The 27,326-nt window shown below is 37.5% G+C and overlaps 2 protein-coding genes across 2 annotated transcripts in view; both read left to right on the top strand.

The window, feature by feature from the left end:
- TMPRSS11D (transmembrane serine protease 11D) overlaps positions 1-10,462 on the top strand; it is a 52,247-nt gene extending 41,785 nt beyond the window's left edge. The window contains exons 7-10 of the mRNA XM_043448047.1: positions 2,210-2,387; positions 5,291-5,550; positions 6,695-6,837; positions 8,881-10,462. Coding sequence (XP_043303982.1) covers positions 2,210-2,387; positions 5,291-5,550; positions 6,695-6,837; positions 8,881-9,042 — 743 coding nt within the window. The 3' untranslated portion in view covers positions 9,043-10,462. The remainder of the gene's footprint in view (positions 1-2,209; positions 2,388-5,290; positions 5,551-6,694; positions 6,838-8,880) is intronic.
- Positions 10,463-21,215: 10,753 nt separating this feature from the next.
- The window catches only part of LOC122428010 (transmembrane protease serine 11C-like), a 60,139-nt gene continuing 54,028 nt past the window's right edge, over positions 21,216-27,326 (top strand). The window contains exon 1 of the mRNA XM_043447619.1: positions 21,216-21,409. Within this exon, the coding sequence (XP_043303554.1) occupies positions 21,216-21,409 (194 nt within the window). The remainder of the gene's footprint in view (positions 21,410-27,326) is intronic.

Genomic DNA, 27,326 nt, shown 5'->3' with positions numbered 1-27,326 from the left:
CGAGAAGATCTCCTGGAGAAGGGAATGGCAATCCACTCCAGTATTCTTGACTGGAGAATCCCATGGACAAAATAATTTACTAGAGAACTTCCTTGGAGTATGCAGCAAAGGAACCTATATGCCATTTATATTCTTAATAGAAGTCTATTCCTCGTCCGTCTGGGAGATCTGTTAGAAAATAAATGCCTTTGGATGGCATCCTATTGAAGTAATATCATTTACCTTAGAGCTGGTTCAGCAACAGAAATTTTTCATGGTGATTTACCTCTAATTTCTTAGTAACATACTAACCAAGAGGAAATAAACCATGACATTAGGAGTTGAGTGATCAAGCCACTCCAGCACATTTCAGCTCTGGCCACTGGAGTGTCATGGACTTTCTTAAGACGTTTAAATAAACCTAATCTAGGTACTTAAAAACCCTCAATCACCCTCAAGAATATTCTGTGGACCTAAAGTAATTCCTTTTCTAGGGCTCATTTGGTAAGACAGAGTCAGTTATGGATGTGAACTGGCTCGTCCACGGTGAACTGTATTACCACTACAGTCTTCATGATAAGAGCAGGTTCCCTCTAACATCACTATGCACATGAATCACTTGTTAAATGCAGCTGCTCAGAAGTTCTGGGAACCTAATGTATGACTTGGTGACTCTAGTTAGTAATATGACATTTGAAAGCTGCTGAGAGTAGGTCATAAGTATTCTCATCAAACATACACACAAAAAATATACACACAAAAATAAGTTAACTGTGTTAGGTATTGTGGGCTTCCCAAGTGACTCAGTGATAAAGAATCCACCTGCCAATGCAAAGATGCAGGAGACCTGGGTTCGATCCCTGGGTCAGGAAGATCCCCTGGAGGAGGAAATGACAACCTACACCAGTGTTCTTGCCTGGAGAATCCCATGGACAGAGGAGTCTGGCAGGCTACAGTTCATGGGGTCTCAAAGAGTTGAACACGACTAACTGACATGCCCATGCATCCATGTGTGAGGTGTTAGATGTGTTAATTATCTTGAACTTGGTAATCATTCTGCAGTGTATTTGTATATCATATCATGACATTGTACACTTTAAATATATACAATTTTATTTGTCAATTCCTTAGTAAAGTTGGAAGAAAAATGCAATTTTTTATTTGTTCCCTAATGTGAGTCTGACAGTCAACATTTCTTTTTGTTGTTGTTCATCTTTAATGTGGTACAGCTGACAAATAAAATTGTAATATATTTAAAGTGTACAATGTCATGATTTGATATATGTATATACTACGAAAAGAGTTCCCTCATCTAGCTAATTAACACATTCATCACCTCATGTATTTATTACCTCCCTCCATTTTTTTTGGCAAGAACATTTGAAAAGTTCTACTCTCTAGCAAATTTCAATTATATAATACAGTGCTGTCGGACATAGTCATAATGTTATACATTTGATTCTCAGACCTTATTCAGCTTATATCTGAAAGTGTATATCCTTTAATCAAACTCTTCCTATTTCCCCTGCACCCTGGCAACCACTTTCTACTGTTTCTAGGAGTTTGACTTTTTTTTTTAATTTCCACATAGAAGTGATACCATGCAGTATTTGCCTTTGTCTGGCTTATTTCCTTAGGACAATACTCTACAGTTTCATCCATGTTGTTGCAAGTGACAGGATTTCCTTCCTTTTTAAGGCTGGAAAACATTCCAATGTGTGTGCATGTTTCTATGTGCATATATACCACTATTTCTTAATCCACACATCTACTGATAATCACTTAGGTTGTTTCCACACAGAGTCAACATTTCTATCAAGCTCTTTGGGGACACTCATGTTGCAGGTCCACAGACCACACTTTGAGTAGCAAGGCTATTGAGAAGATGGATATTCCCCAGGGAACCTGTGGCCTCAGGTAGTTCCTCTAGCACTGACCGACCTTAACTCCCACTTATGACGAATTCCATAGAACTCTGAATCTGCTCCACAGTTTGAAGCCTCCATGACAACCAAGTTCAGCAATGTTCTCTAAAATGAAGTCTATAGGTAACAGTCAGATAAGTACTCTAAAAGTATAACATATTGATCATGCTTTTGGAAAGCCTAGCATGTCCTGAGAAAGAATACATAAAAGACATAAAAGTCATAAGTTATGGTGAAACTCTTAGAGCATCTCCCAGATGTAAGCATCATGATCTTCCTAGCACATTACTTCCCTTTCCCATTAGAATGTGGGGTCCGCTCGGGCCTGATAACCTTGTCTGAGGAGAGAATCATGGGAGGCAATAAAGCTGAGGAAGGAGACTGGCCTTGGCAAGTCAGCCTCCAGTGGAGCAACTCTCACCGCTGCGGAGGAGCCTTGATCAGTAGCAGGTGGATCCTGTCAGCAGCTCACTGCTTCAGAAGGTAAGACTGCAGCGCCCTATCCATCTCAGCATGCCCTATTTGTCTCAGTGAATACTTACATCTGTGTTAGAGGGCATGCATCAATCACATAGTACTAGAGACATTAAGTAACTTGCCCAGAATAACACTGCCAATGTGCAGCACAGGTAAGTTTCATATATAAATTCAACTGGTTCCAAAACTTGCTGAAAGGAAAAGAAGGGTGGGAGGGAGGCAGACAGAGAAGAAGAGTGCCTTTTAGCATCTTCACTAAAACGACCCGAGTAAAAGAAGTTTAGTGTAAAAAAATCCATGTATTTGCTTGTTGTCAAATATTTTTTCTTTAGAATTTCTAACTAGCACTTACTTTTTTGCAAACTGCTATACCTGATGAAAGTATCTCCTGGATAATATATATAATCTCTATTTTTCATATAACTCCACTATCAAAACTCCACAAAACTCTCAAACTATTTGGTTACATTTTGTTTTTAGTCAACCTTAAGAGCATGTTGAAATTATCAGCTTCCAATTCACAGAACCTTATTTTCATCAGTTTGTATAAGACTTTTCTCTCATTTTATTTTTCTCCTGTCATACTTGAATTCCAATTCTATTGCCTTCCCTGCCCCCGTAGGCCTCCCCCAAATACTTGATGTGTGTCTTTAAATATGCAGTTACCTGTAAAACCTTTAGTTTGTGTGTGTGTTTCTTCAATTTATATGAGTAACACTGTGTATAAGTCTCATATTGTTCCTTAATGTTTTTGCTCAATCCTGGCAATTTTAATCTGATCCACAACTGCATCCACCATATCCCTTCATCCAGTGAGGCTGCACCAACTTCCTACAGCCCCAGATTGCAGCACATAGAACTTTTTCTCATGCCTGCATATGTGCCTGTCTATAAACTTCCATCACATCACTGCAGACGGTGACTGCAGCAATGAAATTAAAAGACACTTGCTCCTTGAAAAGAAAGCTATGACCAACCTGGACAGCATATTAAAAAGCAGAGACATCACTTTGCCAACAAAGGTCCATATAGTCAAAACTATGGTTTTTCCAGTGGTCATGTATGGATGTGAGAGTTGGACTATAAGGAAGACTGAGTGCCAAAGAATTGATGCTTTCGAACTGTGGTGTTGGAGAGGACTCTTGAGAGTCCCTTGGACTGCAAGGAGATCACACCAGTCAATCCTAAAGGAAATCAACCCTGGATTTTCATTGGAAGGACTGACGCTGAAGCTGAAGCTCCCCAATACGTCGGCCACCTGATGCAAAGAGCCGACTCACTGGAAAAGACCCTGATGCTGGCAAAGACTGAATGCAGGAGAAGAGGGGGACGACAGAGCATGAGATGGTTGGATGGCATCACCGACTCAGTGGACATGAGTTTGAGCAAACTCCAAGAGATGGTGAAGGACAGGGAAGCCGGTATGCTGCAGTTCATGGAGTCGCAAAGAGTCAGACATGACTGAGAGACTGGACAACAACAAATAAACGTTGAAGAATTTCTCTGACACATGTACCCAGAAGTGTATATACAGTGTGCTAAACACACTGCAGTGCTTTCCAGAATTTTGTATCTTCACATTTAATGCAAAAGAGTTTGAACTTCTTCCTCACCAACACAATATTATTCTTTTTCAATTTTTTTCCATTCTTATGAATATAAATTAGATGCTCATTATTGTTATAATTTCCACTTCTCCACTTACTAGTGAGTCTGAGTATTTTTCATGTCTACTGGCTGTTTGGACTTCTCCTCCCATAAATGCCTATTAATATTTTTTGATCATTTTATAATGGTTCTCTTTCCATTTATTGTTGGTTCATAGAATTCTGTTTATTCTACAAAAATTTTAGATGTTAAACATTGCAAGTATTTTCTCATGGTTTTTCATTCATCTGATAAATATGCCCATGGTGCAGTTAATTTTGTTTTTAGTTTTATATAACTTTTAATTGATTTGCTTTTTTAATGTTACAGACCTTTTTATTGAAGTATAGATGATGTACAATATTATATGAGTTACAGGTGCACAACATAGTAATTCACAGTTTTTAAAGGTTATACACCATTCATTATAAAATATTGGCTACATTCCCTGTGTTGTACAATATATCCTTATACTTTATTTATTTTATACATAACAGTTTATAGCTCTTAATCCCCTGCCCTATCTTGCACCTCCCCCTCCTTCTCCCCCTGGTAACCATTAGTTTGCACTCTGTGTATGGCATACTTAATATTGATTTCATGAAATTCCTTCTTCTTAACTGTTCAGTTCATATTTTGGGAGTTTGGCAAAAAGTCCCTATTCCTAGATCTTAAAGATAATGCCTTACATTTTGTATATATTAGTGCTCTGTCTCTCTCTGTATTCATACACACAAACATATGCACCAAAATCTTCAACAAGCAACATATTTAGTACAGAAAAATCATTTATCCACTGATAAGACAAGGAGCTCTTTCAGTACTACTATTTAAATGGAGCTTCTGCCTGAAGGAAAGGAAAAAAATAACAGAAGGAATCAGTTAAAACTAAAGTGAACATTGTTTCAGACTTCTTGGTTGCTTGAATGGAAGGATATAGAAAAGAGAGAAATCAAAGAAAAGCTTTGCTATACTAGTCATCAAAGTATCAGGATATCCTCATTGGAATAACAGAACACCAGGATGTTCATCACCCCAGAATATGTTTGCTAAAGCATTTCTATGTTTCTTTAGACCAATGATCATTGTGCCAGTAAAGAGTTACAGAAATAGATCCCAAAGAAATGTCAATCAAATAGTTCCTAGATTGGGGGTGGGGGCGGGGGGGGTGGGGACAGGGCAGGATGACAAATGCAAAAATCCCATCATTTGAAATTCTCACAACTTCTCTATTCAAATAGCATGTTTTCATATTTTTTTAGCTACTCTGAGCCTCGTCAATGGATAGCCACCTTTGGTACTTCCACAACATCTCCTCAACAGAGAGTAGGAGTAACGAGAATTTTAATCCATGACAATTATAACCCTGAAACTCATGAAAACGATATTGCACTTGTACGACTTGATAGAGAAGTCACTTACACCAGATATATTCATAGAGTGTGTCTCCCAGAGGCTAACCAGGCCATTTCACCCGGTTCCACCGCTTATGTAACGGGATGGGGATCTCGGAGTTATAGCGGTGAGTATCTCAGGAAGAATAAAGACAACAGCAGTATCTCCTGGTACTTGCCACTGTGCATTTTTTTCTAATCAAGGGACACCTAAAAGGCAGGTTCTACAGAGAGTACCATGCTACAGTTTGATCCTAAGCTCTAACAAGAGTTCCCTCAGCAAAGGAAAGTGCTATCCCTAGAAGCTACAGGGAATTCTCAAATATAGTAATAGGGAAATGTGAAAGGAAGTGACAAAGAAATATGAGCTCTTCAATGATCCAGAGACTCTATAAGGACTCAAGTGGCTCCCCTAAAAAGAAAGTTTTAAAAATTTAAGATAGAATTTGGATAGGTATCCTCTAAGGGTTTTAACAACCTTTAAGGTATTGCCAGCCATTTAAGTTATCCTGAAATGAAATAAAATTCTGCCTTTACAGCAAGAAATTCTGTGTGTACACAAGTGTTTTTCACACTTGTTTTTGAAGTGAATAAAATCAGATAAAAAATAAGGATGATATGAAAGAGCAAATATGACCAAGGGGAAAACAAGAGTATCAGCTAGGGAGTGGAAGGGCAGAATTAACAATATGTGCATATTTCTACCCATGTTGTAGACCATCTCTGCAAGGAATAAAACAAAAGCCTTATTGTCCTAAAAAATAAAGTTCATTGTATTTTCATGGCCCAAAGTAATTTGGTATATAATAGATAAAATTTGTGCCAATAAGAAAAAATGGCAATGCCATTGTGAAGGAACATCAATATGAATAAATTTATTCTTTAGCCTTGAAACCAGATTGGTTACTCTTTTGTTACTAGATTAAAGGTTACTCAACATGTAATTTTCTAATTCAGAGTCACTCAATGGATATTTCAGATTCTACTAATGTATTTTAAGGAGGCAGATGCTTTTCCCTTAAGGTCTAAGGGGCACTATATCACAAAGCTAAAATAAAACAAACAAAACAAAGATACTGATGTATGTAGAGGGGTTATCCGTCTCTAATGCAGAAATCATTGCTAAGGAAAAAACTCCTAGGACATCTTCAATAGCCTTTTTGCTGAATAAGAGATATATTTGGAGTACAAATATTCTTTTCTATATTCACCATAGCATCATTAATTCATCTACCCTGAAGTCCATTTTCTCTCTCCCTTTATACATAACAGGCAGCACAGTTCCAGAACTAGAACAAGCACAGGTCAATATAATAAGTAACAATATATGTAATGCACCAGCTGGTTATAATGGAGCCGTCCTGCCTGGAATGCTATGTGCTGGAGTACCTCAAGGTGGAGTGGACGCATGCCAGGTAAGTCAAGACAACCTGATCCACGTCCTTGGTCAAGTTTATAAGCACTTCCTAGCGTCTTGCCATGATGGGCACAGAAGTAGTAGTAGTGTTAGTTGCTCAGTCATGTGTAGCTCTTTGTGACCCCATGGACTGTGTAGCCAGCCAGGCTCCTTTTGTCCATGGGATTCTCCAGGCAAGAATGCTGGAGTGGATTGCCATCCCCTTCTCTAGGGGATCTTCCCGACGCAGGGATCGAACGCAGGTCTCCTGCATTGAAGGCAGATTCTTTACCATCTGAGCTACAACATAATTTCACCCTAAATGTCTAGATTTTACAGATTCTTATATGAAATTTTCCTGCATGTTCCACTCTGGGTCTCACTGATTTTCAGCTAAAATACTGTAATACCTAGAGTTTATGTCTCAAAATATCACTTTACATAAGAATTTATGAGATCCTATTTGTTTTTGTTCATTCATTCTTTTTTTTTTTTATTGCATCACTTAATTTCTATGTGCCAGACTTTGTACTTAGACAACATCACTTGAGCTCAGCAGGTCTATGGTCTAGAAGAGAAAACACAGGCCTAAATGTCTGTTCAGTGAGGTGGTAGAGCTGGCCAAATATAGGAAACATTGCATCTATTAAACTAAGTCCCTCTTAGTTTAATTTTTGCTTGCCCTCTCTTGGTAGCATGTTTTGCAGAGAAATCTCTTACTATAGAAGAAATAGCAGAAAAACACAGTGATGGGAAAGTGCTGAGAACTGGCAAACTGGAGCACATATGCATTATCTAAAGGAGCCAGGAGCCAATCAGCTCCACACAGGGCTTGTCATGCAAGCTGGTGATTCAGACACTAAACCCTTCTCCCCATATAAAGCAGTGATTAAGCACGCATGGAAGAACTAACTACCAAGAGCAGTCAAATGAATACCAAACTATTCTAGAAGCATACTTGGTAATAATAGCTGACTTTTATTAGTACTGACCATTTAGCAGGATGCACTCAGAGTGCTAGGTGTGTTAAACTCTATTAAACACATAAAATTATTATTTACAGAGGAAGAAGCTGAAATACAGAGGGCTGTTATGTGGCTTACTGGAAACCATATAGTTATTAAGTAGAGGATTAAAACCTAGACCAATTCAAGAACTTCAGACTTAACCCATCATGCAACATGGAAGATATACCAATTTTTCTCTCCATGTGGACTATTACATGTACAAATATTTAGTTGGTTGGTTTATTATCAATATTATAAGTGGCTCGTAAACATTTCATAAGGAATGCTTTACTCATTGCCATATAAATTTCTTTTCTATTATTCACCAAAAAGATATTTTTGATATATCAATACTATACATGAAACACTTTGCATTATGCTATGAATAGGAAGATAAAGGAGATTTCTAAAAACATGTTCATTCAATAAATATTTTCTTAGCATCTCCTTTGGGTTAGAAGCTTAGAGTATAGCCATGTCCAGAACATGTATGACCCCTTCCCTGATGAACCTTACAGTATAGCCTGAAAAATAGACACTGAACAAGTATCATAAATGCAATGAGGGCTGCAGAGATGTGTAACTGCTACAACGGGGGGAGCTGACTCAGGGGGAGTAAATTCAAAAGGCATGCAAACGGCTAGGGCTAGGGCGAGGGCTTGTATAAAATAATGAAGTAGCAATGAAGGAGAGATACACAGGGTGTGGGAGCACCGGCAGCAATAAATAATCTAGCCCAAAGCTAGAAGGGGTGACACTGGGGAGGAAAGGTGGAAGTCAGGGGTAACCCCCTGGAGGAGGGGAGCCTGGTCGGGGTAGCAGGCTGGTGAAGTCTAGATGTGCTTCTCCTCTTCTCACACTTGCTGAAGGAACAACGTGTGTACCTGGAGGATTTTTTAAATTTTTGCATGACTTAGTATACAGTATTTCAGCAGGAAATGTAAGACTAACTTTACTGTCATTATGTATGTGATTTCTACTATCATAGATATCAACTTCTTCATACTTTGGGGTTGTCTTCACACTTAAATAATCTATCATTCTATTTCCTTCAGGGTGACTCTGGAGGCCCTCTAGTACAAGAAGACTCACGGCAACACTGGTTCATCGTGGGGATAGTAAGCTGGGGGTATCAGTGTGGTCTGCCAGATAAGCCAGGAGTCTACACTCGAGTGACGGCATACCGTGACTGGATAACCCAACGAGCTGGGATCTAGTGCCATAAACACATCTTGGTTCAAGAGTCTGAACGTAGACATGCCTGTCTAAAATTCTAAAACTTTCTAGCTGCAAAAGAAACTAAGTGTCCTCTTTTAAAACTGTTACATAAATATATTTCACACTATTTAATCTTTCTCTGTTACTATGGGTTTATATTTTCTCAAGAAAATTACATGAATGTTGCATAGTACTGGGGCTATGTGCCAGAGGAAACATAGTAAACTAGTTACAGAGGTAACAATTATGCTATACTTGTGATGACCAAAGTACTACTAATTGAGAAAAGCAGGTACCCGGAGAGTAGAAACTAGAGGCAACTGCACAAGTCTCCAGGGTCAGAGGAGTTTCCTCTAAGGAAGTCTCATCAAGGCTGAGAAAGGGGCAAAGTATAGAAACTTGCAAAGGACAAACTTGCTGATAACATTCAGGACAGAATACCGTGAGGCAAGAAAAATACTAGTTTTTTAAATTTCTGGTTACTTAATATTTTATACGAGGTGTGAGTCCTAAAAGTCATGTATGAAATCACTGTAGAGTAATAGAGCAACCTTAATTATCCTGTAGGAACATGCTCCCATGAGAACTAGCCAATGAATTTCAGGCATTTAACAATCCAAACTAGAATATTCACTCCTCATCAGAGAACCAAAGAATTATAATCTTCATAACTATTATTTAAAATACCTTCATCTATGTGAATGAGAGAATTTGTCTCCTCCATAGAGAAACTCAGTAAATATACCTACACAACATTCTCAGGTTAACTTACAACTGTGTGCATACATGTTGTTTTTTAACAACTAAATATGAGTAACTTTAAGATCTAAAGATCACCAGTGGCAGTTATTTTTGAAAGTTTAGGAATCCTCTGTAGCTAAGCTCAAGTAATGAATTGAAAGCCATGAGGGGAAAAAATGGGAAGGATTGGTTTGCAAAAAAACAAAAATAAAAAGGGTAAATAACTTTATTTCAATACAATTATCTTGGTGAAGATACTTTTCTCTCTCCTTTTTCCTCCCTCTTTCTCTCCCGCCTCCATCTCTCCCTCTCCCCATCTCCTTCCCTCCCTCTTTTAATACATGCACACCCAAAGAACATGCATAAAATGTATTAACATTTAATGGCACAGCAATTTATGTAATATGAATTACGAATGTTACTGAATTTTTATGGGATTCTAGCATGATCATCTATGTGTCAGAGCTTCCTCCTTTTAAAAGCTAATTCATGACACCCGGATGTCAGAATAACTACATGTATTGTGATGAAAATGTCTTGTATTTACTCATGTAAAACTGTGAAGAGACCTCCACTGAAATCATTTACTTTATAGAAGCTGAAAATTTAACTGACTCTCAGTGAAATGTACAAATAAGTACTGGTACACGTTATTCCAAATAAACTATTTTAAAATCATTTCTCTGCCTAAGTATTTATTGGAAGTTATGGTTTATGAAGGACAATCCAAAACAATTTATTTAATTGGTCCTCCAACAACAGAACTGACAATTAGACTCTACAGCCTTGGCACTTTCAACTGCCTTATAATCAAGCTCTATACCTAAGCAAGCATCTAGCTTGATACTTCCTGGCTGCTCCCAATAAGGACAATATTAAACTGGTCATTCAGAGTAAGTCTCAAGGGAATGTGTTTGTGCAAGAGTGTTGGTGTGTTTTCATGTTTGTGTGTGTGCCTTCACATAATCATAAACATACTAGTTTCTATTTATTGAAACCTATGAAGGAAAGTACTTATTTAGCAGATTCGATTATCTCTTTAAAATATTTAGCAAATATTCATATTTTTATGAAGAGACGTTTGAATAAATCCACCTCTCACATATCACTTCATCTCCAAATTCTCTCATGAAGAAGCAAAAACTTTAAATTCACCAGGAACAAAACAAATTATCCAGAGCAAAGAAACCAAACTGATCAGAATTCAAATTAAGTAGAAAGCCATTCTGATGAAAAAGAGAACTGAACTAAATGAGAAATTAATTTAAAAAGCAAACAAAGCTCAGGCATTTTCCTACCTCCAATCACACAAGTTAGACTGGAATTACTTATGCAATAAAAATCTGTTGATACAGTATTAATAAATTATTTTTTCTTGCAAAATTCATCCATTTAATGAGTCATTCATTTTTTTACTCATCTATTTGTTTACCAATAGATTTTGAGCACTTCCAATTTGCCAGGAAAATTGCTGGCCAGCTGAGTCAACTTCAAGGAAAGAATAAGGTAAACAGAAGAAGATGCAAAAGTCCTGAGGTGATGACAAGTTTGTGGGTATCCCAGGTGGCACTAGTGGTAAAGAACCCACCTGCCAAAGCAGGAGACTAAGAGACGTGGGTTTGATCCCTAGGTTGGGAAGATACCCTGGAGGAGGTTTGGCAACCCACTCCAATATTCTTGCCTGGAAAATCCCATGGACAGAGGAGCCTTGCCAGTTACAGTCCATGGGATTGCAGAGTCAGACATGACTGAGTGACTAACACACAAGAAGTCAGCATGACTGGAGCAAAACTGATAAAAGAAAGACTGGTGTTAGGGGAGGCTGAAGAAATAAATGAAAAGGCAAAATTCTGAAGGGAAATTAGATGATTATTATTATTTCGTTTTTTTTTTTTTTACTTTCTAGACTTCCCTGGCAGTCCAGTGGATAAGACTTCACCTTTCAATGCGGGGGGGTCATGGGTTTGATTCCTGGTCAGGCAGCTAAATCCCATATGCCTTGAGGCCAGAAAACATAAAACAAAAGCAACATTAAAACAAATTCAATAAAGACTTTAAAATGGTCCACATCAAAAAAGTTTAAATTTTTTTCTATTTTCTGAAGTCTACCCGGGTGAAACTGAGGTTAATCATCAGTTGCATCCATTAAACCTGGAACCTACCTTCACTGACCCAACTCCCTTTAATTGCTACTACAAAACTTGTATGCCCTCCAAGTGGCATGTAACCTAAACAATATAATGTTTTCCCAAGTTGTGTCCAGTTCAAGCTCCAGTTGCTTAAGACTGGTGGAGACGGCAGACCCTCCAACCTGGAATGCCTGAGTGACCACTTAGTGACATTTTGATGTCAGAGGGCCAGGTGCTCCACCCTCAGAACATGCCAGCACCACCATTTTATGACCATGAGTTCTACGATGAAGGCTGTAGCTTAGCTACATCTGTGCAGAACCACAGTTACCGTATCTTTTTCTTATTTCCAATCATCTTTCCCCATTCTCCCCACACTTCAGACCATCCTGTTTGCTTATCCCAAGTCCCTCCCTTTGGGAAGTCCAATTTGATATTTTGTTCTCCCATGCCCTCACTTGGCCATCTCATGAATATGAAACAAAGTCTCCCTGAAGCTGAGTTCCTCTGGCAAATTTATGATTAACCTCTCTGTCCAAAACTATTTTTCCTTTCTTGCCCCATACCTATTAAGGAGTTTCAAAGAAAAGAGAAGATTGATATTGAGCAGGACCCTGTGGGGTCCTCCTGGGAACAAAAAGCATTTCCTTGTCACCTCTGTTTCTTGTTCAAAGACTTTCCCTGAGTTCCAAAGAGCACATATAAACTGCTAATAATTAGGAGTGTGAGGGAAAGCAAAAACAAAGGAAAAGCAGCCAAGAAACAATAGTCTAATGATAAATAATAATATCAGTTCTTCTTTAAATTATATACATAACAATCTGATACTTTTCTTTGAGTTCTTTGACAGGAAGTAAGGCCCTGACCCAGGTGAAGGATGGTAACTTCAGGCTGAGCACAAGCATGTAGACTTCAGATTGGTTGCAACCAGAAGGTTGCTGATTTGGATTCCTGGACCACCACCCTATAACCTCACTACCAACCAACCAGAAGAAAGCCATGCATCCTGCAGCCCTCCCCTTAAGTTTGCCTTTAAAGATTCTTCCCTGAAGACTACTGGGGAGTTGAAGTGTTTTGAGCATGAGCCTCCCATACTCCTTGCATGGCCCCTGCAATTAGCCTTTCTCTGCCCCAAATTCCAATGTTTCCGTTTGTTTGGTTCCACTGGGCATCAGGCACAGGAACTGGGGTCCAACAACAAATAAACACTTTCTCTGTTGCAACATTCAGTGGTCTCAGCATTTGACTTGCTATGCATCAGGCAAATGAACCTCGTTTGGTTACACTGGCTACTCTGTAAAGAAAGGTAAAGAGGACGAGAAGAAGGGAGACAGAAGACTAATGCAGTAATCGAAGGAAAAGATGATACTGACTTGGATTAAAGAGCTAACAGTGAAGATGGTGACAAATAATGCCATTCAGAAAATATATGTGAGGAGAAACAATAAGAGTTTCTGATAGACTAGATTTAGATGCTGAGGAAAAGGAAAAAATCAAGGTTGACTCAAATTAGGAGTCTGAAGCACTGAGATGAAATTTGAGAGGAGTAAGTTTGGCTCAGGGGTGGAGAATTGGCAATTTCTTTCTGAATCTGCTACATTTTAAATATACAAGTAATAAGGTCAGGTAAACAACTGTAAATGTAAATACATATCTGTAGCTCTGGGGAGAGATTGAGACCTGAAATATCTCTTTGATGGCATTTACAGTTTCAGGGAAGCGGGGGACAAAAACCATGTTGGATGACTAGAAGAGGGAATGGGAAATACAGCTTCTGGAAAATGGAAGGAAATATCTTGATGATCAAGAAATATTTTGATAGCTAAAGAAGATGGAATGATTTTAGTATCACAACAGAAAGGGATTTAAATGAAAGAAGTTAATTTTGATTTTCTTAAAATTCAGAACTTTCTATCCAAAAGACACTATTAAGGAATAAAAAAGTCAAAATGACAGAGTGAGAAGATATTTGCAATATACATAACCGATACCATGTATCTAGAATGCATAGGGGATGACTACAGATCAAAAGGAAAAAAATAATTCAAAAGAAAAATGGAAAAAGATTGAAAAGGAGTATCAGAAAAAAAGAAGTTTAATTTGCTGACAATGTAAGATGAGGGGTTTAACCTTATGAGAAATTTAAAAAATGTAAAATAAAGCCACTGTAATGTATCACAGCTACACATTTATCAATGGATAAAAATGGAAAGTCTGACGACATCAAGCACTGGTAAGGATATTGTTGTTTAGCCACTAAGTCATATTTTGACTCATTTGGGGCCCCATGGACTGTAGTCCACCAGGCTCCTCTGTTGTGAGATTTCCCAGGTAAGAATACTGGCGTAGGTGGCCATTTCCTTCTCCAGGGGATCTTTCCAATGAAGGGATCAAACCCACCTCTCCTGCATTACGGGTGGATTCCTTACAACTGAGCTGCCAGGGGCTCACTGGTAAGGATGGGAGAGTGTAAACTTCTTTAACTTGAAAAAAAATGACATTATCAAACAGAGAACATCATATGCATATCCTACAATACAGCAATTTTATTCCAAGGTGAAAACTCTAGAAATGGTTGCACATGTGCAGGAATATTCAAAGCAGTATTATTCTTCACAGCCAAGCAGTAGAAACGACCAAATGTCCATCAACAGCAAAATGAATAAATAAATCTTATTTTTCATACAATGGAATACAATACAGCAATAAAAATGAACAGACTAGAGTCACACCTAACAACATGACTGAACCTTAGAAAAACACAAAGTTAATGAAAGAAGCCAGTCACTAAAGAATATAAACTATACTATTTGCTTAAAATTATATATTTTTAGGAATTCATTCTTACTTATTAAAATATATTTTTTTAAAGCAAGTAATTAATTACCAAAAGATACAAGGCAATATTTACCTTTAGAGTTGCCGGGTAGAATTGTAATCATGAAGGGAAAACCTGGTTTGTTAGCAAAGGTTTGTGGGTGTATGCTTTGTAGTAAGCCACTAAGTTGCATATATAAGTTTTATTTGCTTTCTTATATATGTATTGCTTTTCACATCGCTGATACAGAATATCTGTGAGCATTCCACACATGGTGAGGGAAAGTAATCTATAATTCTCAGATCATCCAGGAAAGAATGTTTGAGGAAAATATATGAAACTTTTTTAAAGTATATATCATGACAGACAACAGAAAAGAGCATTTTATTTCTGCTCATGATTCACACTAATCTTTTAAAACTTGTTTTTATTTGAATTTTAAAGACTTGGCAGGATTGCCTGGCAATGTTACCACTGCTATTATACATAAACATTCCTAATGTGCATGTACTGCTCTGCTTAATCATTCAGTCATGTCTGACTCTTTGCTACCCCCATGGACTGGAGCCCGCCAGGCTCCTCTGTCCATGGAATTTTCCAGGCAAGAGTACTGGAACAGGTTGTCATTTCCCACTTCAGGGGATCTTCCCAACCCAGGGATTGAACCCAGGTCTCCAGCATTGCAGGTGGATTCTTTATAAGCTGAGCCACCAGAGAAGCCCAAGAATACTGGAGTGGGTAGCCTATCCCTTCTCGAGGAGATCTTTCCAACCCTGGAATTGAACTGGGATCTCCTGCAATTGCAGGTAGACTCTTTACCAGCTGGGCTATCAGGGGAGCACTCTAATGTGCATAGTACTATTCAAATATCTGACTCTATTTCTTCCACAATTAGCAGTTTCCCTAAACTGTAAGTTTTTGAGTGTAAAATAAAAAGATACATAAAACCCCATTTTGTAACTAGAGGCCAGATCAAATGATTAGAGTTAAATCATATTCAATGCTTCAGGTTAAATAATTATACTTGCAAAAATAAAAGTAAAATTGCTTTAATAAAAGATTGTTTTGTTTGTAAGTAGAAGGCTTCTTCAACACTTCATTCTGCTTTTACTAATTGCCTCTGCCTTAAAATGTAAACAAACTTCTCATTATAATAAAAATGTTCTGTTTTTGGCCTTGACTATTTAAGTATAGACAGTCCCAGGGACTTGACACATCCCCTGAACTCTTATCTAACCACTGCCTCCAGCAAAACTCCCTCCATGCAAGAAAAGAAAACTAAAGCTTACAATAAATGTCAGTGCAATGAAACAGGGAATCTCAAAGTACAGAGTGAAATCGCTCAGTCATGTCTGACTTTTTGCGACCCCATGGACTGTAGCCTACCAGGCTTCTCCATCCATGGGGTTTTCCAGGCAAGAGTACCGGAGTGGGTTGCCATTTCCTTATCCAGGGGATCTTCCCGACCCAGGGGTTGAACCCGGATCTCCTGCATTGCAGGCAGATGCTTTACCCTCTGAGCCACCAGAGACAAAAGGTATTGGTAAACTGGGTTTCAAGTGAGTCGGCCAGAAAGAGTGTTTTACTATAACTTTCAAACTACTGTACTTTTTTCTGCAATGTTTGCTTCCTTTCAGTTCTAATGCTGTCCTAACTCAGTACTTCTCATACTCATCATGGGCCACCTGAAGAAAAAAAAATGCATTTTGATCTTTTCATGATGATTTATGCATCCTTATAAGGTAATTTCACTAACATTTTTTTGTCCTGAACAGGCTTAGGATGCAACCCTGTTTCTTTTCACCCATAAATGTATCACTTTCTCTCTACTTTTGACAGTAGAGCAATTTCATGAACTCAGCAACACTGGCTCATAAGATATGTGTTTATCACCCACTTAGACTAATTTTTAAAAAAAGAAAAAAACTTTAAAATTATCCTACAGATGTTAAGGTCTGTATAATTATATTATTCTGGTTTAAAAAGGAAATCTCCACTTGGTTTACAGCGCTTATCGGAAAAGAAAATATTTTTTCCTCTAAAACGCTGAAGCTCTTTACAATCCTTTCTCTAAAACCTTTCTCTATAAAAGACTCAGCAAACAGTAGCAGCAGTCGTCGTCCTTAGTCTTAAAATTGTGTCTGACTCTTTGTGACCCCATGGACTGTATGTAACCCGCCAGGCTCCTCTGTCCCTGGGATTCTCCAGCCAAGAATACTCGAGGGGATTGCCATGGCATTGTTATTACAAACTGACGGTGACTTCATTTTCTTTCCCAAACCTGACTCAGGAAACATCAATTGCAAAATGAAACGCCTTTAAATTTAGGGTAACACTTAACCTATGGTGCTGCGGGCAACGCCCACAGGAAAAATAAGATGGAATCCAGGTGGTAAGGTCGACCGTCCCTTGAGCTCAGTCTAGCTTCATTTGCCAAAGAGGCCCCACACAGACGCCGTGCACCTAACACGCTGGATTAGCACTCCCAGCACAGGACCACCAAGCCGACCACACGGCTTGTGTGCAAAACCTGCGCACAACGCTGGGGTCCAAGACGGCGGCGGGGGCCGGTGCAGAAAGGCGGTGCCTAGCACTCCTAATCTAGAGTGTGGGCCCTGCCAGAATAGCACCCATCTTGAGAAAACTGTGCGCACCCAGCAAGGTCTCCGCCAGATGAGAAGAATCCTGTAAAGCGACCCTGCTGCCAGCCTGTCAGGGAGAACATATAGTCAGGAGCAAGAGCTTACAACACTCCATTCTTCTTGTTTAGTCGCCAAGCTATGTCTGACTATTTTACAACCCCATGGACCCCACCAGGCTCCTCTGTCCATAGGATTTCCCAGGCAAGACAGTGGTTTGCATTCCCTTCTGCAGGGGATCTTCCCAACCCAGGGATCAAACCTGCATCTCCTGCTTGGCAGGTGAATTCTTTACCACTGAACCACCCGGGCTCCTGGAATAATGCTTTTCTTTGCTTCTGAACTGAACTTGGTCTCTTATTTGTGAGCAAGACCCTGATGAGGGGGACCCTTGTTGGGGTCTGACTGCGAAGGGTAACAAAGGCATGAGATTGAAGTGAAGGCTTCTTTTCTAGATACCCAGATGTAATTGTGACTTTCATTTCTTTGTAGGTTCACATAATATGTGGGATAAATGCCAACATGGAGACATACTTGTAGGACTCACTTCATGGCAAATACTATGAAAATTAGAATAACTCTTTCATGAGAAAGACCACTCTAATTAGAGGGATTTTTTTACCCTGACTCAAAATTAAGTTTTTTTATTATGCTCCTCTAAAATATATTCTTAAGTTTTAAAAGTAAAAGTGAAAATTTCTAAATAATAATTCAAAATTGGACCAAATAAACAGGCTCATAAATGAGACAAAGGGAGAAATCGTTTTTGAAAGGGTGCTAGCGTATATCATCACAAATGTTAGATATATAGATAAGACACTTTCAAACACATAAAACTATGGAGCTTAAAAAAATACTTAGAGTTGTAATTTCCATGTAGCATCTTCCTTTCAATGGCATCTTCCTTATATATATTAATAATTTTTAAAGCTATCACCCTATGTCTTTGACACCTCTAAATATTTCACTTGAAAAATAAAACTTTTATGAAAATGCCCTTTTGATTTTTTAATATTTTTACTGAAATATAGTTTATGTATAATATTATATAAGCTACCAAAGTACAATATAGTGATTCACAATTTTTAAATGTTATACTCCATTTATAGTTATAAAATATTGGCTATATTCTCTATACTGTACAATACATCCTTGTAGCTTATTTTACACATAATAGTTTGTACCTCTTAATTCCATACCCTTGTTGCCCCTCCCTTCTTTCCTGTCCCCATTGGAAATCACTAATTTGTTCCCTACATCTGTGAGTCTATTTCTTTTTTGTTATATTCACTAGTTTGTTGTACTTTTTAGATTCCACATGTAAGTGATATCATACATCATTCTTGTCAGACTTATTTCATTTAGCATAACACTCTCCAAGTCCATCTTCTTCATTAATTTATTTGTTGATGGACATTGAGGCTACTTCCCTATCTTGGCAACTGTAAATAATGCTTCTATGAGCATTGGAATGCATGTGTCTTTCCAAATTAGTGTGAAAATTCCCTTTTGCATAACAAAATCTGCTTTTTAAAGCTCATACTCAAATCAGTTTCTTTATTGGCATGATAATTTCTTGTCATAAACTCAAGTATATCACCCAGAAAAGTAATTTTCTTAAGTTGTATCTCTTTCAAGCCCCAATTCTGCCTCATGATTGCAGCTGTATACTTTATTCTTGGTAGATTTAGCCAATTCAGGGTTTTCTTGGGCAGTTTGGGGTTTTCTTAGGCAGGTTACTATAATTCCTCCCCCTTCTTTGAGTTCCAGGTGACCCAGCTTACATCACCTGGGGCTGAGGGGGTTAACCTACAGCCAGCCAGACTGTCACCTCCTGAGATACACGTTCCCCATCTGCAGGAATTTCAACCCTCCACACCTGTCCTCTCAGAAGCCTGGGTTGCATCTTGACTCAGACTCTGACTCAGTAGATCTTGCTGTTAACTGCTGGCACCATCTCTAAAAGGTCAGTCAGCTTTCTTATACATTTATTTCTACACACTGCCTAGAAGCATAGAACAAATAGACTACTATCCTCTATTATTCTCAGTCACCATCAGACTCAGCAAGGCTACCTCAGGGGCCCACTGCCTCAGTACACTGTGAAGTCTCTCTACTGAATGGCTTAAGCACCATGCTGGCATAAAGAACTCAGCAAGATGCAAGATCCCACGGTTTTATGAACTTCAGATGATAAAGCAATATATTTTGAGAACATACAGAGAAAGTAGAGGCTGACCTAATCTTAAAGAATGAATGGATTTATATAGGCAAGTGAGTGAAAAAAAGCATATGAGTGATTTTGAAGAAGTGATTTTGAAGTTCCTTGGAAGGACTGGTGCTGAAGCTGAAACTCCAGTACTTTGGCCACCTCATGTGAAGAGTTGACTCATTGGAAAAGACCCTGATGCTGGGAGGCATTGGGAGCAGGAGGAGAAGGGGACGACAGAGGATGAGATGGTTGGATGGCATCACCGACTCGATGGACATGAGTTTGAGTAAACTCCGGGAGTTGGTGATGGACAGGGAGGCCTGACGTGTTGCGATTCATGGGGTCACAAAGAGTTGGATACGACTGAGCGACTGAACTGAACTGATTTTGAGGAAAAGCACACGAGCATGGCCTGGAACGCTCAAAGAAATCTAATTAAAATAGAAACTGTTAAAGAATGCAACTGTATCCAATCCGGGTCCTATTAATAACTGATACAAGAACTGCCATTATGATTTTTCATTCTAATACAAATATGATTACTCTGATGACCTAAAGATCAGGTCATCAGGTCATGTTTGGTAGGGGACAATGGCAGGGAGTCTACGTGGAACAATGTTTCCACTTGATCCTATAAGTTTGAGTCTCTTTAACAAAGACTGTTATCCAAGGAAGACTTTGATCCCAGCATAACTGGATTCTCCCTTCCAGGGACAGGGGTCCCTGTCCCCTGGCAAATTCTTTTTCTTCCAAGTGGCTAAACATTAGAATGTTTCCTATCTAGTCTCCACAACGTTATCTAAATTGGCTGCTAAGCACCAGAATGATATATAAAAATCTGAAAACTTACTGGTTAATTCCATATACACTTTTAATAAAAAAAATAATCAGCACCTTTTGGACTTCAGAGAATGAAAAACTCTTTAGTGAATGCTAATATTAGGTTAGCAGTAAAAATGTCAGGGAGGAAGTCATGAGAGGGTGATATGAGTCTAAGGAAACAAGAGTTATGAGTTGTACAACATTAAGACTCTAGTGGAGGGTTAGAACTTGGAGAGCCATTGGTCTTCCACCCAAAAGCAATAAAGAAATTGATGCAATCTAGGTGCAGGGTTCCCCAACTTCCAGGATCTACACTTGATGATATGAGGTGGGGTTAATGTAATAATAGAAATAAAGTGCACAATAAATGTAATGCCCTTGAATCATCCCAAAATCATCACCCCCTCCCATCTGCTGAAAAATTGTCTTCCACAAAGCCAGTCCCTGGTGCCAAAAAGGTTGGGGACCACTGAAGGGAATGAGAAGTGCAGCTGTTCTCTTCAGATTCACAAATACAGAACTGGGTAAAGACTGTCCTTCTCAAACCAGTTGACCTTATCGCTTCCTCAATCACAACGACTGAGAGTTTTAAATTTTGCCTCTACTAGTGTTGAGTATTTATGATTTATGGAATGGCTCATGTTTTACTAATGTACAATTAGGAAATGCTCAGAAAGTGCTTTGAAGATGCAAAGTTGTATGAGTGCTAAGTATTACCATTACACCATAATCATAAAACACATAGTAGCCACAGAATCTCATAAGCTAAATAGGTGGAGAATGACTGAGCTACACAGCACTCAGGGAGAAGATGGCGAAAGGACAACCTCCACAGACAGAGCAGGCGTGGACACCACTGCAGAACAGGTGGGCTTGGGGGCCGGGCAGCAGCGGGGCTTGCCCTCGCTTCTCAGAGAAATTTTCTAAAGGGACCAAAGTCATTAATGTAGCTTCATTCGCATTTCAAAGTCTCAAAAATGAACTTTTTATGGAAATGGGAACAAAGTATATTCCAAATCAAAGAAAAACAAGAATGATTAAGATTGATACATTCTAATCATCAGAGTCTGTTTTGCTTCTTTTTGTGAGAAATTTTTCCATCACAGTTAAAACATTCATGAGAAGTGTGTGTATAAATAGCTGAAACAAAATAGGGACATTTTACTTTTTAAGATAACTTCACTTTGAAAATTGAAAGATCACAAGATATATATATATATATATACTTAATGATGTGTGTTGATACAGAGACATTAATGCTCATATTTATAATATGCTATTTTACCTATAGGAAGTGATAGATAAAAGTTTAAGTCTTAATTTTTGATCATTGAAATATAAAGTGTTTCATTGCTATACATTTTTACTGGTATGATTTAACATTTTAGTTAGAAACAAGAACAGGAGGAGATTTTTTTTTATTAGCAACACCATAAGCTTAAATAGCAATTGGCCCGAAAGTCAAAAAAATGTGCTGACTGGTTCCATGGCACACACAGATGGACAGATAAGTTTTGATTAGCACACAAAGATAAATGTTCTCACATGTATTACAGTCTTTTCTGTGACTCCAAAATGCATGCCTTAACAAGTCCATTAGGCCTGATCCAGATTTTTAAACAACTTTTCTGGTTTTGACATCTTTCCAACATCTAGATTCTAGGTGAACAGTTTAATAGAGGTCAGAATGTAACTTAATAATTGGTCACTTTATGCATTCACATTAATATTTAATGTAACTATAAGAGAACTCCCGAAATTTTTCCATTAAATTGTGACTGTTAATCCCTATGATTTAATTAACAAAAAGTCTAGTAAAAATGTTTGGCCTTGGCTCTAAGTAATATATTTTATGTTCATGTTAATTTGCTCAGTTCCTTATGCTCCATTAACAATATATGAGAAATAATGTATAGCCACACCCTGATTTCATCCCTTCAAGGAAACAATTTTTAAGTAAAACTCACCAGTTAAGTCACACTTTCTGAAATTGATAAATCATCTTCAATACCATTATTATACCTGAACGGCTTAAAAATTGTTGTTGTTGTTATTGTTGAGTTGCCAAGTCATGTCCAACTCTTTGCGACCCCATGGAATGCAGCACGCCAGGCATCCCTGTCTTTCCCTATCCCCTGGAGTTTGCTCATCTCATGTCCATTGAGTCGGTGATGCCATCCAACCATCTCATCTTCTGTCACCCCTCTCCTTCTGCCCTCAGTCTTTCCCATCATCAGGGTTTTTTCCAATGAGGGTTCAAGATACACTTGGTGAATAAATAAAACTCAGGAAGAATAGGCGTGTTGTTGAAATAAAAATGTTTTTCTATTCCTCATGCCATCTCCCACCTAAGACCCAATTTCTGTTGATAGTCTATTTTGCAACAGACAATTCATATAATAACACTTTATGAAAGTGGAATTTAATATGTCTCACATTGTTTTTAGAGACTACTTTAAAGAATCTGAATGGTGACAAGGTTTACTTTCTCTTTTGAATTTAGAAATACCCACACACACACACACATACACACAAAACACTCAAACAGAGGATAACTACTTTCCAAGTCAATAAAACCCATCTTCATCTTTGAAAACTCAGATAATGACAGAAATAAAGTTCATTTGCCTTTAAATTTTTATTAACTAACCATAATTTTACATTTGTGAATCGAGATAGTTAAATCTTAATCACTACAGTGATCTTTGGTTTTGGCTGGAAGAGTTGGAGAGTCCTGTATAATTTAATTTTCTTTCTGGACATCAGGAAAGAACCTTAATCCAAACTCTAACCTTACCACTAAATATACTGCTAATAATCAAAGAAGAAATCTCTACCTACCTAGAACGCCTGTCTTCCCTAGATTCAGAAGGTCCTAAAAGAAAATACTGTCCTACAATTTCCACATTTTTAATAATGAAACAGGAATGGGTGATTTGCAAGTTCCCTGCCAACTCCAAAAGGCCATGCATCTCTCATTCTAGGAACTTTACATTGAAGAGAAGTTTGAAGTCAAACAATCTTCCTAGTAAACAAGTTCTTATTTACAAGAATCACTTTTTTGTCCTTATAGACAAAGAAGGAGAAAAAAATAAATGTATCTATAGGTTGAATTATTATAAAATTGGCAATATTCAAATTTTTTGATCCACAAAAGCAGTGTCTTTATATAGTTCAATATAGTTTTAAGAACACAGCTGAGGTAAATAAAAAATATATTTCAAGTATTTGCCGCATCAAATTTCACACTCCATTTATCACATTTTCATTGAGGCTTATTCCATGGTAACCTGAATTAAGGAAAACATACAGACATATACCTTTTGGTATGGAAGAGGATGCTTTAGGATAACATACTCATCTACAGGAATTTAAGTTACCAAGGTTTTACCTTGTCCTTTAGTCTTTTCTTTTTCCAAAACCCATGTCATATACTCTTCTAAACTCAGTAAGTGAATTGTTCCAACTGAAAAGTGTTTTCCTCTAAACTTTTATTACATAGTCAGGTATCCTTATGGTTTTTTATTTTATTATGGACCAAAAGAGTTCATGACTATCATATTTCTATAGAAATATTGAGATATTAATTTTATGTGCAGGATGCAAACATAATTTTGACAAACAATATTTAAATAGTTAAAGTGAGTTTTCTTTTTAAGTAAAAGGAAATATCTAAAAAGCTTAAAATTTGGACATTTATCTGTACCAGGGATCTAGTAAATATTTCTCCAGGGAATATTACCTTTCAGGGAATGACTGTTAACTAACTAAAAAATAAATTTCTGATAGATACTTGACTCTATTTAGAAATTAAAAATCAAATTAATATGAATGCTTTTAAACTAATGAAAATTTAGTATAGTCATTTTAATGTATATATTTCAATGACATATATCAGCAATGTCTTTCACACATACAAGCATACCTGGAATATTATACATGTGGCTATATATAAAATATGAAATATATAATAGAAATTAAAATGTATATTATATTATCAATATAAGTATGAAGTGTTTTATTTTCTTAAGTAGAACATTCTACAGCACAACTGACCCAATAACTTCAATAAGTCAATGTCACAAAAAATTTAAAAAGGAAAGCAGGATGTGAAAGGTAATCTTGATTAAAAGAGATGTAAGCAAAATAATAAACAAATGCAATGTGAGGGTTTTGATCTGATTTTTGTTCAACAACAAAAAAATGTAAAATATATCTTGAGGAATATGAACTCGATATTACAGTATATTAAAAAATATTACTAATTTTATTAGAAATGATGATTGTTTTTAAATGCCCTTATTTTTTAGATAGAAAAAATTTTAAATTTCTTTTCCATTGTTAATGTCATGATGCAATTATTTTCTATAATTATTGCTTTCTGTAACTAATACTTCAGAAAAGTAGATGAAAACTTACAGAATGTTTTTAAATCTATGTGATGGATAAATTGAGGTTTATTAATCTATTTTCTATACTTTTATGTATATATTAAAATTTTCCATAACAAAATAAAACTTTTCTTGATCCTGTTTTCTTCACTATGTATATATTCCCATTTCTTTACTCCCTTTTTCAGCAAAATCTTTGAAAGTGTGGTCAGTGCTTACTGTCTCTAGTTCCTCTATTTACATTCTCTCTCAAACCATCTCCAGCTACTATCATACCCATTCTATTCCTAAAATTTCTTGCCTCAAGGTCACCAATAACCTCATAATGGTAAACCAATGATCAATTTTCAGCACTCATCAATTTTATGAGCCACTGGCAATCATCTGACACAGTTGATCCCCTATGCAATCCTTGATACACTTCTGTTGTCTCCCAGGACATCAATTTTCTTGGTTTTCCTCCTACCCGCATTGGTGGCTTCCTCTCCGTCTCCTTTGCTTGGTTGTCGTCTTCTCCCTGATCTCTTAAAATGGGAGTGTCCCAGTGATCATCTCTGGATCTTTTTCCATAGTTACACTAGCTCCTTTGGTAATTCCATCTAGTCCCAGAGCCTAATCTCTATGTTGAGGAGTGCCAAATGTATATCACCAGCCCAGACCTCTATTCAAATCTCCAGACTTGTATATCCCACCTACATCTTCACTTGGATGACTAGTGAACATCTAAAGCATAAAACTGAAATAATAATCATCTCCTCAAAAACCTGCTACAGCAATAGCCTTCCCATCTCAGATGTAGACAACTCCCTCCCTCAAGCTGTCAAGCTAAAGAACTGGCAACAATCTTTCACATCTCTTTTCCATCCACTCCACCAGTTCACTGGAAACTTGTATCAACTCTGTATTCAGAATATATCCAACTCAAACCTTTTTCATTTCCTCCACCTCCAGCACTCTGGTCCAAGTCAACATCATATTGTGTCCCAATTATTATCATTTCTTATCTTGTCACTCTGCTTCCGCCCTTGCCATGTATACTTTCCACAAAGCAGTCAGAGGGATCTCATTAAGAAATTAGGCCAAATCATCATAGTCTTCCATTCAAAGACTTCCAAAGTTCACACTTAACTCAGAGGGAAAAAGAAAATTATTACAATGACCCACTTTCCCTATATGACCTGGACCCTGGTACCACTAAGAATTACTCTTACAACTTTCCCCCTCATTCACATTCCTGACGTAGCTCTACTTTTCCTACCGTACTTATTATCTTTTTACCAGTTATGTATCTTATTTACTAAATATACTCTATTGTCTATATCCCCTTAGTAAAATGTAATCTTTATAAGGAAAGAGGTTTTTATTCCTACAACTATGCCTAGTAGGCTATCTATAAATATTTGCTGAATGAAGTAAGTTTGATTTTAGTAATACATTGTTTATATGTGCTGAAAAATTAGCAGGTCAATATTAATTCACTAGTTCTACATATTGTTCCCCAAGCTCAGCAGTCTACTGAGTCCATAATTAATGTAAAACAGTGCACTTTTACATTTTACATCAAAGTCCATGTTTATTTCTGAGAGTATCCTATACTTTATTCATATTAACACTTGCTTCCCTATCCTTACTGCTCAAAAGAATGGATTCAAACACAAAAATGAACATCATAAGGTGTGGAAAAATTGCCCTGGGTATCTTAACGATGGTCATCGCAGCACTAGTCATCGGACTCATTGTCTGTTTTGTCACTTATGGTGAGTACTCAATATGTCTGACTTTCCAATCATACAGAATTATTGGTCCCATTATTGGGAAAAAGGAATTTTGAGAATGAGGGAAGGAAAGCAGTCCAATAAGATTACTAGACAGAGAGAATTTCTTGTGGTTAATAACATTTAATGAGATTGTTCTTTAGCAAACTTTGGTTTAGGGCATTCTGCATCTAAAGATTTGATGTGGTGGTTTCTGGGTAAAGATTTATGCTCTCAATTCAATGTATTATTGAATCAAGTAGTCATAACCCCTACCTTTGCTGAACATAGAACTTTCTGAAGAGAAAGTCAGTGAGTTAACAAATAAACATAAGTCTATAACATGGGATTCTAAGCTTTCTTATCCCAAGGTCTGTAATTTTTTCTCTATATTTTCTTCTCATAAAATTCTTACTTAAAAGTAGAATTTTCCCCATTTCTGAGGAATAAAATTTAAAAGGTCAGTACAATATTTCTCTATATTTTGCATACTATAGAAAAAAATGTGGAGTCATCCTGGGGGCTTTCCTGGTGGCTCAGATGGTAAAGAATCTGCATGCAAAGCAGGAGACCCAAGTTCGATCCCTGGGTTAGGAAGATCCCCTGGAGGAGGGCATGGCAAGCCACTCCAGTATTCTTGCCTGGAGAATCCCATGGACAGAGGAGCCTGGAAGGCTACCATCCATGGGGTCACAAAGAGTAGGACACAGCTCAGTTACTAATGCTTTACTTCCAGGATGTTTTTCTTAAAAACAGCTTTTTGTGCCAAGTTTTCTG

This window comes from Cervus canadensis, chromosome 26 (genome assembly GCF_019320065.1).
Source record: "Cervus canadensis isolate Bull #8, Minnesota chromosome 26, ASM1932006v1, whole genome shotgun sequence".
NCBI classification, from domain to species: Eukaryota; Metazoa; Chordata; class Mammalia; order Artiodactyla; family Cervidae; genus Cervus; species Cervus canadensis.
Note: the sequence above shows the minus strand (reverse complement) of the source record. Positions and strands in the feature narration are given on the sequence as shown.